Source organism: Orbicella franksi, chromosome 6, assembly GCF_964199315.1.
Source record: "Orbicella franksi chromosome 6, jaOrbFran1.1, whole genome shotgun sequence".
NCBI lineage: Eukaryota > Metazoa > Cnidaria > Anthozoa > Scleractinia > Merulinidae > Orbicella > Orbicella franksi.
Genome location: NC_138150.1, coordinates 8,245,771 through 8,259,593, shown reverse-complemented (window position 1 = coordinate 8,259,593; position 13,823 = coordinate 8,245,771). Strand labels below are relative to the sequence as shown.

The following is a 13,823-nucleotide window of genomic DNA, read 5'->3' as shown; positions in this document are numbered from 1 at the left end:
CAGGCATGCATTTACTGGGATCATGCGAGAGCCGAATTCAAAAAGTTCAGATAACGCACAGATAACATATTTAGACTCGAAGTATTTGCATCGTTTTTCAAGGGAGCTTTTGCTGTTGCACGATTCTTAAGTTTTTCGGACCTTTGTGGTTTGCAAAGTTCTTCTGAGTGGTGGTTGGCTAATGGGTGCGTGTAAAAAATAAAAAGAAAAAACACTGTATGGATGAAGTGGCTTAAAAGAACAGCTACCCGAGCCACTAAGCATGCCGATAACCGACCCGCTAAACTGAAATCCCTCGCTTTGGCCTCAGTTCAAACTTTAGGCAGGCATATCGCACATTCTTTTATTTGCAGAAAAAAACGGAAAATTGAATAATGCTGGTGGGTTTTTGGTCGAAAGTTAAAGGGTTAAGGCTGGGTAAAAAGAGAACAAAATTGGAATCAAAAACTGGTAGACGCTATGGATTCAACGACTCTTTTTAAACGGTTATGTCGGGTAGTAGAGTGATATATGAACCAAACTAAGTCTCCCACAATTTAGTCAAAAACATATTACAAAAACGATATTTCCCGCGTAGCACTCGGTATAAAGGATAACAAATGCTGAGGAATTTGCCAGAGTGCTCAAATGCTGTAACGACAGACAGAGGCTTCTCTTAAAGTTCATCAGTGTTTGTTTCTCAAAAATTAAGTATTTGAGGACTCTTTACACATTTCTGAGTATTCTCTAAGATGTTTCAACATTTTCTAAATCTATGTTTTCCAACATAGATTAGGAGAATAATGAAGTTGAGAACAATTGGAAGGTGATGTGCGAATCCAGCTCAAGTTCAGACAGCAATATATATCAAAACAAAATATGAAACTGATGGAAACTTTTATTTATAATAGAGGCAAACTATACAATAATATTTCATCAAGTCTTCATACAAAAAGCTAGAACCATCCTAGATCAGATAAGTGGTGAACGTAATAAATGCTATCAATGAGATCTCTTTTTACCCGGCTAAATTAAACTAGACTTTGTCTTCATGACTAAAAATACACAGCAGGTTAATCTTCTGGCATCTTCTGATCCATGTTTTTCCATTGCATTGGAGTAAAGACGCTTTTCCCTTTGATCATTGAAGCGAACCAATCCCCAAAGACCCAGCCCCTCCAGACTTGGGCGGCACCTCCCGATCGTCCACAGCACAGCACCATGAATACACTCTCTGAAAAGCAAAACGTACATTGGGTAAGAAAAGAATAACAGACAAACCTCGAGTGCCATTTGTAATTACTCTTTATAGACTCGAAGAATGGAAGTTTACCAGGTTTGTCGTTATTGACAGTTCGCCAGTGTAAAGGACCGATCAATTTGCCAAAATAATTAAAACACACGCTAGAGTTTTTTAGGGTCGATACTCAACTCATATTAGAATTCTAAATTAGTTCTGGTGTTTAGGGGGATAAAGCAAAATAAATTTCTTTTTCATTATTTTGACCATCGGCGCCAAGTTAACGTTTGGCCTAAATGTATGTTCCTTGAACAGGGGCTGGAGAACCTCAAAATTGCGAGTCAGCTGGAAAAATGCTAATAAAAGCACTGATGGATAAGATTACATACTCACAATTTCATTGAAAAAAGCATGTAGTATCTATCACATTTTGAATGTCGCACGGTCTAGGGAACAATGCTGGATGGTTGGCCTGAACGCAGACACACACACACATTCGTTCATGTTAACAAAACAAAATATAACGAGATTAAAAAGGTAAGCGTACTGTTAACATTGTAAGGCTTCATGGCTTTTCCTTCATGTTTAAGTTTCAAGTTGTCAGCGACGTATTTTCCCTGAGTTTCAGCACCGTAAGCGAGCTTGATTTCAGGTACATCATTACAGTCACCAATAGCATAAACATCTGGTACGTCTTTTACTTGAAGGAATTCGTCAACACTGAGACGACCTAGCCGGTTCATTTTATCCCCTGTAAGAGAAACCAAAACCGACATACTGTATGTGATGGTATAACTACACTGTACTCTCTCAAACTATTGCCGGATTACAATAACGAATAGAATGTTTAACTCATGAGAATAAACACTAACCCAAATTGTTCTTGTATGCTTCAGTGTTGACTTTTAACCCAGTACAAGGAATGACTAGGTCTACTTTCATCTTGGTTCCTTTGTCTGTTACAAGCATGACGTTCTGAAAACCCTTTTCTTTCACTTCGTCCATGTTCACCACTCGTTCTCCTGCATAAATAAGAGAAATGCATAAATGAGCTAAAAAAAAATGTCAAGAACTACAGTTGTCTACAGCTTGGTGATCTGAGGTGGAAAAGACGAATGCTTAGTCAGTTAGAACCACTTTATGCCAATTCACGCCGGTATCAACATTTAACGCTTTAGCGTTCGTGAATGAAAAGAAAAAGTCACCTGAAAAGTTTGAGAGGAATTTGGGGGAAACTAGCCTGGTGATTATTTTTCATTGGAAATAGGTGCCAATTGTTCAAGATATGTGAAGGAAAAATCACAGTCCATCTTATAGATATCTTTTGGAGTATATAACAAGGTGGGATATGTAATCAGTAACACAAGAGTACTTTTTTAAAAGACTCCCAAACTTCTCTTCTATATTCTACAACGTACCGAGAACCATGTTGACGCCTAAACTGGTAAGCTTGGCCTTTATTGTGGACTGGAAGGACTCATTAACCTCATCGTTGACCAAGTTTTCCCTGGGATGAATCAGATAGACGTCAGCCTTGTCTTTATAGTCCTCCATGATGTCTCCCGCTATTTCCACGCCGACAGCTCCACCACCTACCACGCCTATTTTCATGGCGTCTTTAACCTGGGTGAAAGATTAGAAAAAACGACGAAGATCGCAACTCGTTTGGAGTGAAACAGACTCTGTTAAGCTCATTAGTGATACTTCAAGTTAAAAGTGAAAACCTCAACATCATAACAGTGTCTGGAAATATGTTCTTGCGTAATAATATGGATTTTAATTTTATGATTTCATATCTCCGTTTCCCTCTTAAGGTAGAGTTGAAAGTGTGTTTCATCACATTTGGAAACATCTCGAATGTCTTCCATCAATCAAGGTCCTAAGGTCCTAGAGGTTTTCTTTCTACTTTTCCTACTGAAGAGCTGTGGGTATCTTAAACATGCATTCAAAATTTGCAACATTTACCGTGTGACAGATCGTGAGCCATACAAAACGTCTGCAAAATTGAAATCACTTACAAGCTTCACGTAATCCTCGTATCTTTGCACAGCCTTCTCCTTGTTTACATCTAGTGGAAGTTTGGCAGGAAATGGCCCCCCTGTGCCAGTCGCAATAATGAGATCGTCATAGGCAAGTTTCTCGCCACTTTCCAGCGTAATCACCTTAATGGATGGATTGACGTCTACAACTTTCCCTCGCTTGAAGTTCTCACCAAATGTCGGTTTGTAGGGAATTAAACATTTCTTGGCAAAACCTGTGATTTCCAAACAAATAAATAAAATATATACATATAATAACCTCAATTAGAGTTCAGGCAAGAAGAATCGGTGCATTTTATATGTTGTTAAGTATTCTCTAAGCTTATTTTATAACCGTTTCCTTAAAATAACAATACAGAGGACAGATATCGTCGCCTATTTTAGACCAAGTTCCGGATAGCAAGCTTCATATGCCGGTGAACTTAATGCAAATGACCAAAAGCTATTGTTTTTGCTCATTTACTCGTGACGTCTGACACCACCACATTTTGTCCCTCTTTAAAGTGCACCTAACACCAAACATTTTTTTTTCCGCTAAAATAATGAAGCTTATTTTTTGGAGTAATTTGCCGCAAAAATTTTTTGATTTGGTTAAATCCTCGATTTTCCATGGCTCGTCAAAGTACGTCAAAATGCCGCCATCTTGGTTCGCGACCGAGGGTCAACGGGGCATGGGCCGAGCGCCGGATGTGACGTAAAATCGAGAACACGATGATTCTGTATTTCGCACATTTACTTGTTTTTGCGGGAAGGGCTGCGAATGTAGTTCGAAAAAAATTCCAGCTAGGTGTGTTGTAGGGGGATGTAACAACACAAGAAACATACAGGAAGGTATTGCGCTTCATACCATACCGTTTTATGGCGATGATCGTCCTGAAGCGAAGAAACGGAGAAAGCGATGGGCCGATTTCGTGAAGGCGAAACGTGCGAAGTGGGAGCCGTCTAAGAGTTCGGTGATTTGCTCTAAGCATTTCAAACCAGACGATTTCGCTCGACGCCTGGACGTTCAGGAAGAGAATGGGTTCTTGCTGACTCCATGGCTTCAGCGAGACGAGTTTCGGATGAGCGCTTTTCCATCGCTTCATGCAGCCGTTGTTGCATCTGAGAAACAGCAGTCAGTCAGTGGAGCCGAGAGAGACAGAAGAATGGTGAGATATTTTACTGAGCAAATGTTCTCTGCCTTGATATATCAGTTTCCTTTCTTGTTCAACTTTTTAAAAAAGAAGTATTTTTTGTAGACTGTGAAAGCGGCAGTTAAGCGAAATGTTGGATCAGCAGCGACATCAGATGAACCGCAGTCGAAAATGGCAAAGGTTTGTCAACGTGAAACACCGGAAGCTATTGCTAGCACAAGTGGAGTTTCGTCCGAAGTACAACAGGAACCACTGGCCGAACCACCAGTGATCTTAAATGATTTGTCTGATCCATCTGAAGCTCAGAATAACATCAGAGTGTCAAAATTGTGCCCTTCTAAAGGTGGAGAATAGGAAACTGCGAAATCGAGTGAGGGCATTGGAAGAAAGTCTAGCAAAGCGGAAGTCAGAAAGTAGGAAAGCTTCACAGAAAAGGTAAATTCGATTCGAAATGGAAGTTTAATATTTGAACATATACACTCTATATTATTCAAGTGCGCCTTAGCGATTGAAGTTTGAGGCTCTTTAAATAATAGTTAAGTGCGGATTTTTGTGACCAAAGTATCAAGTTTGGGGAGCTGTTTTCGTCTGTTTTGCCTACTATTGTACTAAATCACCAAACATGTGGCATGCTGACTGCAAAATGAATTTTTTCAATCACCAAATCACTTTGCTGTTTCCTTCTATCTCTTTAGAGAAATGAAGCTGGAAGCAGTCCAGCCATGGAATTCATGGCTTTCAAGCAATGCATGGATTTCCTGATTGGATATGGACTGCTCATTACCACCTTCATATCAGATAGGCATATGTCCATTGCCAGCCACATGAGAAAAGTCCTTCACAAAATTACGGATTATTTTGATGTCTGGCATCTAAAAAAAAGTGAGACTGATTGCATTATTCTAAAATGACCCTTGCTTCACCCTGGTTTTGTTGTTTCAATAATCATAATAATTTGTGCACTCATGTTACTTGTAGTTGTTAGTACCTATCCAATTGCTGTAAATGGGAAGGTATTTTGTTCTATAGAAACCATTATGATCATCATCATTATAGATATTATGTCATTTTGTTAAAAGTATATGAACTTTCCTTTTCTTGAAACAGAAGTACGCAAAGTATTGTCCAAAATATCAAAAGAGAAAGCTTGCGAGGAATTGGCGGAATGGATAAAGCCGTGCGTTTAACACACTTCCACTGGAGTGCCACCTCGACATTCAGTGGGAATGGAAGGGTAATTTGGGCAAAATTTAAATCCTTTCTAAGTCATGTGGTGAACAAACACACTGGTTTGGAAGACCCATTGTTCAACAAATGTGGCCATGGAGAAATTCAACCAAGGAAATGGCTAAGAATTGGTATGTTTAGAACCCTCTTTATTTGTAGATATTATCAACATTCAGGAACATACAATGGCCTGGCCCAAAACAATTTCTAGCAGTATATGTATCTGTTTCTGCACGAATTCAATTGAACTTGTAATGTATTATAGGTCCATAGAATCAAGAATCAAATTTTAATTATTGATACCTTGGTAACACAGGCATATGAGATTGCATATCTGGTGACTAAATACTCTGGCAAATGGGGACACGTTGTTCTAGAAACATTGATGGGAATAAATATGTTTCCCTCTTTGCCCAGCATGGGAAACATTGTTCTGGCCCCAAAAATGTTTCTGAAAAATATTATTTCTTTCTCTGTTGGATGGTAATGATGATTATTGTTATTGTTTTTACTATCATCATCATCGTCGTCGTCATCATCGTCGCTGTTGTCGTCATCATCATCATCATTATTATTATTATGGTAATGATGATGATTATTATTGTTATTACTATCATCATCATCATCATCATCATCATCATTATTATTATTATTATCTACTTGTCATTGTTTGCCAGGACCTTAGAACCCATAAGAACCAATATTTCCTAACAGTAGATGTTTTATCGTAGTTCAATCAATTTTGTTGCCTCTAGGGACTGTCGTTTATGCAAAATTATGTGCTGCCCTGACAAATAATGCATTGGTTAAAGGGATCAAACAAGCTTCTCCCCTGGATCAAACCAGTTGTTTGGAGGGTTTCCATTCCGTCCTTAACCACTTTGCGCCAAAGATAATTGTTTACTCTTACATTGGGATGTACTGCAGGTAAAATAATGTGTATCCCTCGTTCATGTAAATTATTTAAGTTTTGGTATATGACTGCTGTTGCTTTCATGCACATGCCCTCACTACTCCAGGACCAGTTGGTCACATTGGCTATCTGACTTATGTTTTTTTTTAAATCAGTGATTATGCTATTATTTAACATCGTATAGGCATATTTTAGCTGCTGTCCACTTCAACTTCAACCTGCACAGAGAGGTAAAGCAGAGGGGGGCTATTGGAGATGAGAGGCTTTAAGTGTCTTATCCAAAATTCAAAAATGGAGAGGCAACTGTCCGAGATGTAAAAATTACACAAAACTTTGGTATGTTTTACTTTGGTATGTACAAAAGATCTCTATGTAGTAACAGATACCGAGGGAATGGCAACCAATCTCTTTGTTATGCTATTTTACAGATTATGTTGAGGAAATATACCAGACATTTCTAAATGCAAGCAAGGATGACTTGAGGGATGCTGCCACAAAGCTGAATGAGAAGACTCCTGCTCCCATGAACAGAATGCTGGAGAAACAGCCTCGAGAAGAGGCTATCCAGAAGAGAGTGGAGAGGAAAAAGATGACTGCTAAGGATGTCCCACCCACCACACCAGGTGAATTTTGTTCTTTTTGATTGTTCATTATCACAATACCAAACTTTCCATCACCCAGCTGAACATCTTAATAACATAATTTCTCAGTACAACTGAAAAGTCCTTTGGGTTTGGCCCACACTGACACTACCGGTATTTGTCATACAAAACATTGTTATTAGTACGAAACTAAATGTGTTCCACTAAGTAGATAACAGTTGTTGCCCTTTTCTTTTTCTTCCTATCAGTGTCTCAAGTCCCAGAAGAAACTAGTAGGCGAGGTAAAGAATCTACTAAAGGGAAAGGACGCAAACAAAGTAAAGAAACAAGCAAAGGAAAAGGACGTTGTCAGCAAGGCAGAAAGGCAACAAACGGAAAAGCCAGTAGAAAGCCTACCAAGAGCAGAGAATCATCTAAAGGAAGTAGAGGAAAGAATACAGAATCAATTAAAGGAAAACAAAAAAGAAAAAAGAAAAAAACAATCCACTAAACTACATGATTTTATTTTGTTGTCCAGGTTGGTTGCTATAAGTGGCAAGTGAAGGGACACAAACATTGAATTTTCCACTTGACAGAAAAAATAAAAAAATAAAAAAAGCAACTGCTTCAAGATTGTTACACAGGATTTTATTAAATAGAAACACTTTGTGTAATAATACACAATTCAACTATAATTGACTTTTCCAAGCTTAAGCTCAAAATGGCTTTTTCAAATTTTTTTCTGGGCCATTATAATCAAGCCCAGAGTGTCGTCGTGAAGGCATTTCTCGTATGGTCATAAGGCCTACATGAAGTAAGCTTGCATTGCCTGTGGTTCAGGTGGCCACTTAATACATGGTTTGTTTCCCTAGTGTTCTCAAGAGGACAGGTTTTCAAAATTCACTTTTCTATGCATCAATAATTCAGTTGTTCCAAGACTGAAGACGACTGATATGTTTTTGAAAAAAATGCCATATTTTTGCAGTACTTTACAGCTGTAGATCAGTTTGTGTTGCAGTTTGTCAAAAAAAATAATCAAGTTAATATCAAGCACACTCTAGTCTTCTTCAAATTCCTCATTAAGGTCAAATCCTGCATAGCTTTCGTCCTTTTCAACTGGAAATTCCTTTCCAATTGCTACATAAGCACAAGCAGGTAATGGAATCCTCTTGTTCCCCAACATCCCGTAAACCAGCCTCGAGAATTCTCGATATGAAACACTTCGTAAGAAACTGAAAAAGATTAATGGAACCAATTTTTAAACATAAAGTGCAGCAGTGGGCATTGTACTGGGGTGGGGGGGGGGGGAGGGGTAGGGTGGGCAGGAGGAGGAGTAGAAAACACAAAAAAATAACAGTATTATTTGAGGAATACTAAAGCAAGTTTGTAACAGTGATACAGGACTAAACGGTTGTAACGTTATCATAATTCACACTCGACTAACAAACATTTGCCATGACATAACCCGCCTCTAGCTATCCGCCACCCCACCCCCACCCCCCCCCCCCTCTAACTCAGGAACTTTGCAATGAATTGTTTATAACTGATCGTTTTTACAACTCTTCTTGTACATTGGAAGAATCACTGTCAACAAAATATTCCATGCGTGCATGTTAAGAGGTATTCGAAAACATTTTTATACAGCCTGGCTGACTAACCTTCCTTCGCTGCCAGTTTGACGATAGGTTTGCTTCCCTTTTGTTTTGTATTTGCCCGCTGCTAATCTTAAACTCCATTTCTGAAGGCAAACAGGTTTAAATCCTGGGTGTTCAGTGACACACTTCAAGGTGACATCAGCGCCAATATCTTCAAGAACAAGAGCACTCTTCATTGACTCTTGACAACCTTCTAACTCACTACAACAATAACATTCGCTGATGTTTTGAAGAGAAGCGACGATACAATTTCCACACTTGCACCTAAAGAACACAAACAGTGTGTCAAGGGATCGTCATTTTGATATAGATTGAACGAATGAAGTTAAATTAATTCGAGAAAGTGAACGGACTTGAGTGTTAATACAGAAGTATATTTTAATGCGAGATCGAAGAAGGTGAGAAAATATTAAATAAACACGCGCCACGCGCTAAAGTCTTACCATTCGTTGACTTCTATATTGCCTTCGAGTCTGTCATTCAGAGTTCGTTCGAGTTCTTTGTCAGCATCCACCTCCTTCCGGTATTTGACTGTCCATTCTTCGTTGGCCAGAGGGTCATCAGCATATAAATCAGCTTGGTCGTTATCGCTTGAAGTTTGCGATATTGACAAGCGCGACTCGTCATTCTCTTCGGTTCCTACTTCAGCGATATAACAAATTTCAGAGTCTTCTGAGTCGAAACTCATTTCGGAATCCGACGAAGTAGAAGACATTGTTCGTAAGAACAGAAATCTGTAGACTCTGGACCCCCAGCGAAAGAATTGAGATGGAAAATGTCTTCGACACTCGTGCGATTTAAAAGACCTGACTGAGACAGCTAAAGCGTTTGTTCTCGATTTGACGTCACAGCTTTAACTCTCCCCAGATTTCCCATGCGCGGTCGCGAACCATCCGAGACTCGATTTCGACTGGGCATACAAAATCGAGGAGTTAACCAAATCAAAAAATTTTTGCGGCAAATTACTCCAAAAAATAAGCTTCATTATTTTAGCGAAAAAAAAATTTTGGTGTTAGGTGCACTTTAATTGACGATTTTTCAAAACTTTGCAAGGGGGCGGGGAGTTCAATCTGGAACCGTGCATTTTTTTTCCACTGCAGCCTAGCCTACGTGTAGTTGTACCCGACCGAAGATTTCCATCCATCCCACCCCTTGTTATGTGAAGGGTGTCTTATTCTTCATTAATTTTATGAAAAATTACAAAGAAAAATTCCATCACAAAGTGCTTTATTCTTGCATCTTTCTCTCTTAATGGCGCGAAAATCACTAAAGACTGTACCTGTCTCGACAGATGATCTCTGTGCGCCCATATTATGGTGAAACGCATCTCTGGCATCGATTAGGGTGACCTTGCACTGATCCTTCAACTTTTTGGCAGCACCAATTCCACCATAACCACCTCCGACGATAATAACATGGGTGTCCTTAAAATCTTTCAGGTTTTCATCTCGGGCGTGGACAGCTGATGGTAAGATTAACAAGTATTAAACGACTAATCACGGATGGCAGTAGCAGCATTTATGATTGGTCGTCGTCGACTTCAACAAGATGTTAGATGCAAGAGCAGGAGAAAATGGAAGTTACATGGTTCCCTCTTTTCAGTTAGACTGACAGAAAAGCGAATTGCCAGATAGACACTTAAAAACTAGATTGTTAGTACTTGGAAAATACAAACAGTTATTATGAAATTAATAGTTGTTATGACTGCGAGCGAGGGTCTACTGGTTTTGACCGTTTGGTTTATAACAACAAATCGTGTCACTGACGGCAAAACATGCCCGTCACGGCTACGCAGCTCAATAAAGTTGAAACGTTTTGCTTCACTTTAGCAGCGCAGACAACATTCATGATACCCGCCTGGGATAATGAAATGTGCTAATTTGTAGATGTTATTGTTCACGTAAATATTTTTCGGTACAAAGCCATGCCAAGATCGTTTATATAGTTATGTAATGCAATTAATGGTTCTCTAATATGATTTTACTTGAATCCCTCAAGTACCTTTTATCGTGACTTCGAACGAGCTATTTCGAGTCCCACTACAGACTCATCTGACTTTGTCAATAAATATGCAGTTCCTAGAAAGCGCTATGTAATACAAATGCGCATATTAATTCACGCATGTGTTTGTTGTGTTTTACAGCAAAAGTGAAATTGCATTATGAAGCAAAAGCCTTTTTTTGTCCGCAAGTTTAGCGCAGCCAAAAACATTGCAAGCGGATAATGACCTTCTCTGTCTGCAAATATAACTACAGCAAAAGCTGGGAGTTCAACATCATAAAATGTCGTGAAAATGTTTTTAAAACGGAGAATTTGCTGTTTTGCGTGACAATTTGATATTATTATTATTATAAAGGTGTGCTGAAAAGCCGAGTGACATTGTAGGTCACGAAAAGGTTTATTACTCCCAACGATCACCTTGGCCACAATAAGATTCTAAAAAAAAATTCCAAGTTGACACCTTACAATACAGTTACCAAGACTAACGGATGAGAAGTCTAGCCAGAAAGTCTTTGTAACCTATTCAATGTAGAAGAGCATGTTGTTTACAGCAGGGCCGGTGCCTGTTTACATATATTCACATATTGTGTGAATGTTTAAATATATAGATTGAAACTATTTTATGTAAATGTTGGAATATGTAATAATTTAATTTCTCTTATATACCGAACGAAAGTCTCGTCGATGATCAGCGGCGAGGTAATTCTGTCTGTAAAATAAAGGAACCAAAATCTCACCGATGTTCAGCGGCGAGGTAATTCTGTCTGCATAATAAAGAACCAAAATCTCGCACATGTTCAGCGGCGAGGCAATTCTGTCTGTATAATAAAGGAACCAAAATCGAAAAGAGGTTCTATGTAAGTGTTAATTTTATTTTGCATATGAAAGTAGTATTCATATATTGAGAACATGGCGAAATTTTTGCCGGTCTGTATATTGAAAGAATCACATAATATGTGTTTGTCTGAACGCCGGCGCCGGCCATGACACACGTGATCGATTTAATGCTAAAGCACATGCAAATTACAATCACTTAATTTTGCTGCAATTGATCTGTTTTAGCCCTCTTTCCATTGGTTGACACTACAGCAAAATAAGGTCTGGTCAAAAGAAAACCACCCTGTAATGTAGATATACCAAAGCCAGAAGCTAATTCATGTCTTTACCTGTGGAATAGTGAGCTTGGTATCCCAATAAGGCCGCCGATCCCGCCGCCAAACCTGTAGCTAAAAATGGTGCTGCATTTCTCAGGCAAGCCGCTATCATTCTGTTTTAACCAAGAATGGTGAAACCAGTGAAAGTAAGAATCACGGGCGAAAACAAAACCCGTTCGACACGCGAAGGTGCTACTGTTGAATATTCATAAATATTCAAATTATGCGAAAGTGCCGCTGACAAAGAAAACAAACTTGCGTGCACAAGTCACTGCCAGACGCCGCCAGATTGAACAAAAAGAGAGATAAATCAATGAGGACTGAAATTGTTGGCAGAGATGACAATACAAAAATAAAACGATGGGTGGATTAACACCTCAGACCCGGTTTAAACGTCGCATTTTACATGCACCGAATCTAATTGCTGAATTAACTGCATGTAAAATGCGACGTCTAAATCAACATGACGAGACACAGGGAGCTTCTACTGTAAGTACCGCAGAGAAATGGTATGAAATTTTCCTAGCATTCCTTATATACTCTCACTAGGGTTCTTCATCTTGCAGCCAGGGAAGGCGTCATAATCTGTTTCAGTGACATGTTAATGATATCAAATAAAAAATAAACCAGAAAGGGCCGATGGAATATGAGACAAGCTTTGAAATGAATTCACGGCGATATTAATAGTGTTTAAAAGTAAATAGTGCGTTTGAACCCGGGGGGGAGTACTTCGGAAATTTCTCGGTGGGGATGTGCCGCTGGGACCCTGGAGCCCTTAGCCTATACCAGAGCTAATTGAGCTGAATTTTAATTTGCTACCCTATATTACATATATATTACACAACATGAACCTTCCTCTGCTTCTCCCCCTGAACCAAGTTCAGATCTACGAACTGAACTTAAAGATAACAAAGTGCCTACGAATGGATGTTGGGCGCGGCGAGCAGACGTAAATGTCTTGTTTACCCAATGAAAGCCATCACAATAAACTCTGAACTTGCATCGAGATGCTTGTCCGGACGTAAAGGAGCGTTTGATTAATCAATCTAACACAGATCTTAAGGAATAAAAACCCAGATGATCTGGAATACTTGTCTGAGTATGTCGTTGGCAGTGGGAGCCACGTGCAGTATTATCATGCTCGGCAATTGAAGTTAATGTGTAGAAAATATCGCACAATTACACAGCCGAGGGCAAAAAAAGAAAAAAAAAAAAAGCGCGAGGAGAAACTTAGTACATGGAGCTAAGACAGATTATCAGTGCTTTAGTAGACCATGCACGGCTACCAATCGCTTGGCCAATCGCTTGGCCGATGGCTCGTACACACAACGAATCGTAAAAGTGCGTAAGTAACGACCTCCGAAAGAAGTGAGCCCACCCCCATCCCCTGAAAATAGAGCAACTAAGGTTCAAAAGTGTAATTATTTTTCCAATCAATAACCTGAATAACGGACGATAACCTGATGACGATTCAACTAGGGAAGGTATAGCTTATTCCACGTGGTGTCATGAAGCGCCCTGGTAAAACAAACCCCGCAAAATTTCCATCAAGTAACAAGAAGGTACTAACACGACCTTGTCTTCAAATTGAAATTACTAAAATTGACAACTTTGCATTATTTTAAACAGGAACGCATAAAAAGAACGTTTAATCAAATTGAAATTAAACACTCGACAAGAGCATTTAAATATTTATAAAGCAGACTAACGTAGCAATGCATCATGAAGAATAAAAATAGTTTAAGGTATCTTACATCACGGTCTATATATAAAGTGCCCACCCATGTGCCAGCAACATAAATTTGAAATGGATTGAAGAACATGTAAACGATTTATGAGAGCTCAATGTTTTTACGAATTACACCCACAGACTTCCAGGAACACAGCCCGGTTCTCATAGA

The 13,823-nt window shown here is 39.1% G+C and overlaps 2 protein-coding genes across 2 annotated transcripts; both read right to left on the bottom strand.

Annotated features, from left to right (window-relative positions):
* Nucleotides 1–52: 52 nt before the first annotated feature.
* LOC145491128 (ferroptosis suppressor protein 1-like) lies at nt 53–12,698 on the bottom strand. Its single transcript, XM_081470278.1, has 7 exons — nt 11,935–12,698; nt 10,047–10,229; nt 3,238–3,473; nt 2,638–2,842; nt 2,092–2,241; nt 1,767–1,970; nt 53–1,213 (listed from the first exon to the last, which is right to left on the bottom strand). The coding sequence occupies exons 1-7, from the start codon at nt 12,032–12,034 to the stop codon at nt 1,053–1,055; spliced, it is 1,239 nt and encodes a 412-aa protein (XP_081326404.1). The 5' UTR covers nt 12,035–12,698; the 3' UTR covers nt 53–1,052.
* LOC145491146 (uncharacterized) lies at nt 7,194–9,792 on the bottom strand. The gene is made up of 3 exons (XM_081470304.1): nt 9,211–9,792; nt 8,771–9,031; nt 7,194–8,344 (listed from the first exon to the last, which is right to left on the bottom strand). The coding sequence occupies exons 1-3, from the start codon at nt 9,480–9,482 to the stop codon at nt 8,170–8,172; spliced, it is 708 nt and encodes a 235-aa protein (XP_081326430.1). The 5' UTR covers nt 9,483–9,792; the 3' UTR covers nt 7,194–8,169.
* Nucleotides 12,699–13,823: the final 1,125 nt, after the last annotated feature.

Bases quoted from the DNA above. Each gene is read 5' to 3' on its own strand.
- LOC145491146 (XM_081470304.1), bottom strand. From the start codon at position 9,482: ATGTCTTCTACTTCGTCGGATTCCGAAATGAGTTTCGACTCAGAAGAC. The intron at 9,032-9,210 runs GTAAGACTTTAG...TGTGTTCTTTAG, and splicing joins AATATAGAAGTCAACGAATG to GTGCAAGTGTGGAAATTGTA. The intron at 8,345-8,770 runs GTTAGTCAGCCA...AATCTTTTTCAG, and splicing joins CAAACTGGCAGCGAAGGAAG to TTTCTTACGAAGTGTTTCAT.
- LOC145491128 (XM_081470278.1), bottom strand. From the start codon at position 12,034: ATGATAGCGGCTTGCCTGAGAAATGCAGCACCATTTTTAGCTACAGGT. The intron at 10,230-11,934 runs GTAAAGACATGA...TCTTACCATCAG, and splicing joins CCAAGCTCACTATTCCACAG to CTGTCCACGCCCGAGATGAA. The intron at 1,971-2,091 runs GTTAGTGTTTAT...TTTCTCTTACAG, and splicing joins AGCATACAAGAACAATTTGG to GGGATAAAATGAACCGGCTA.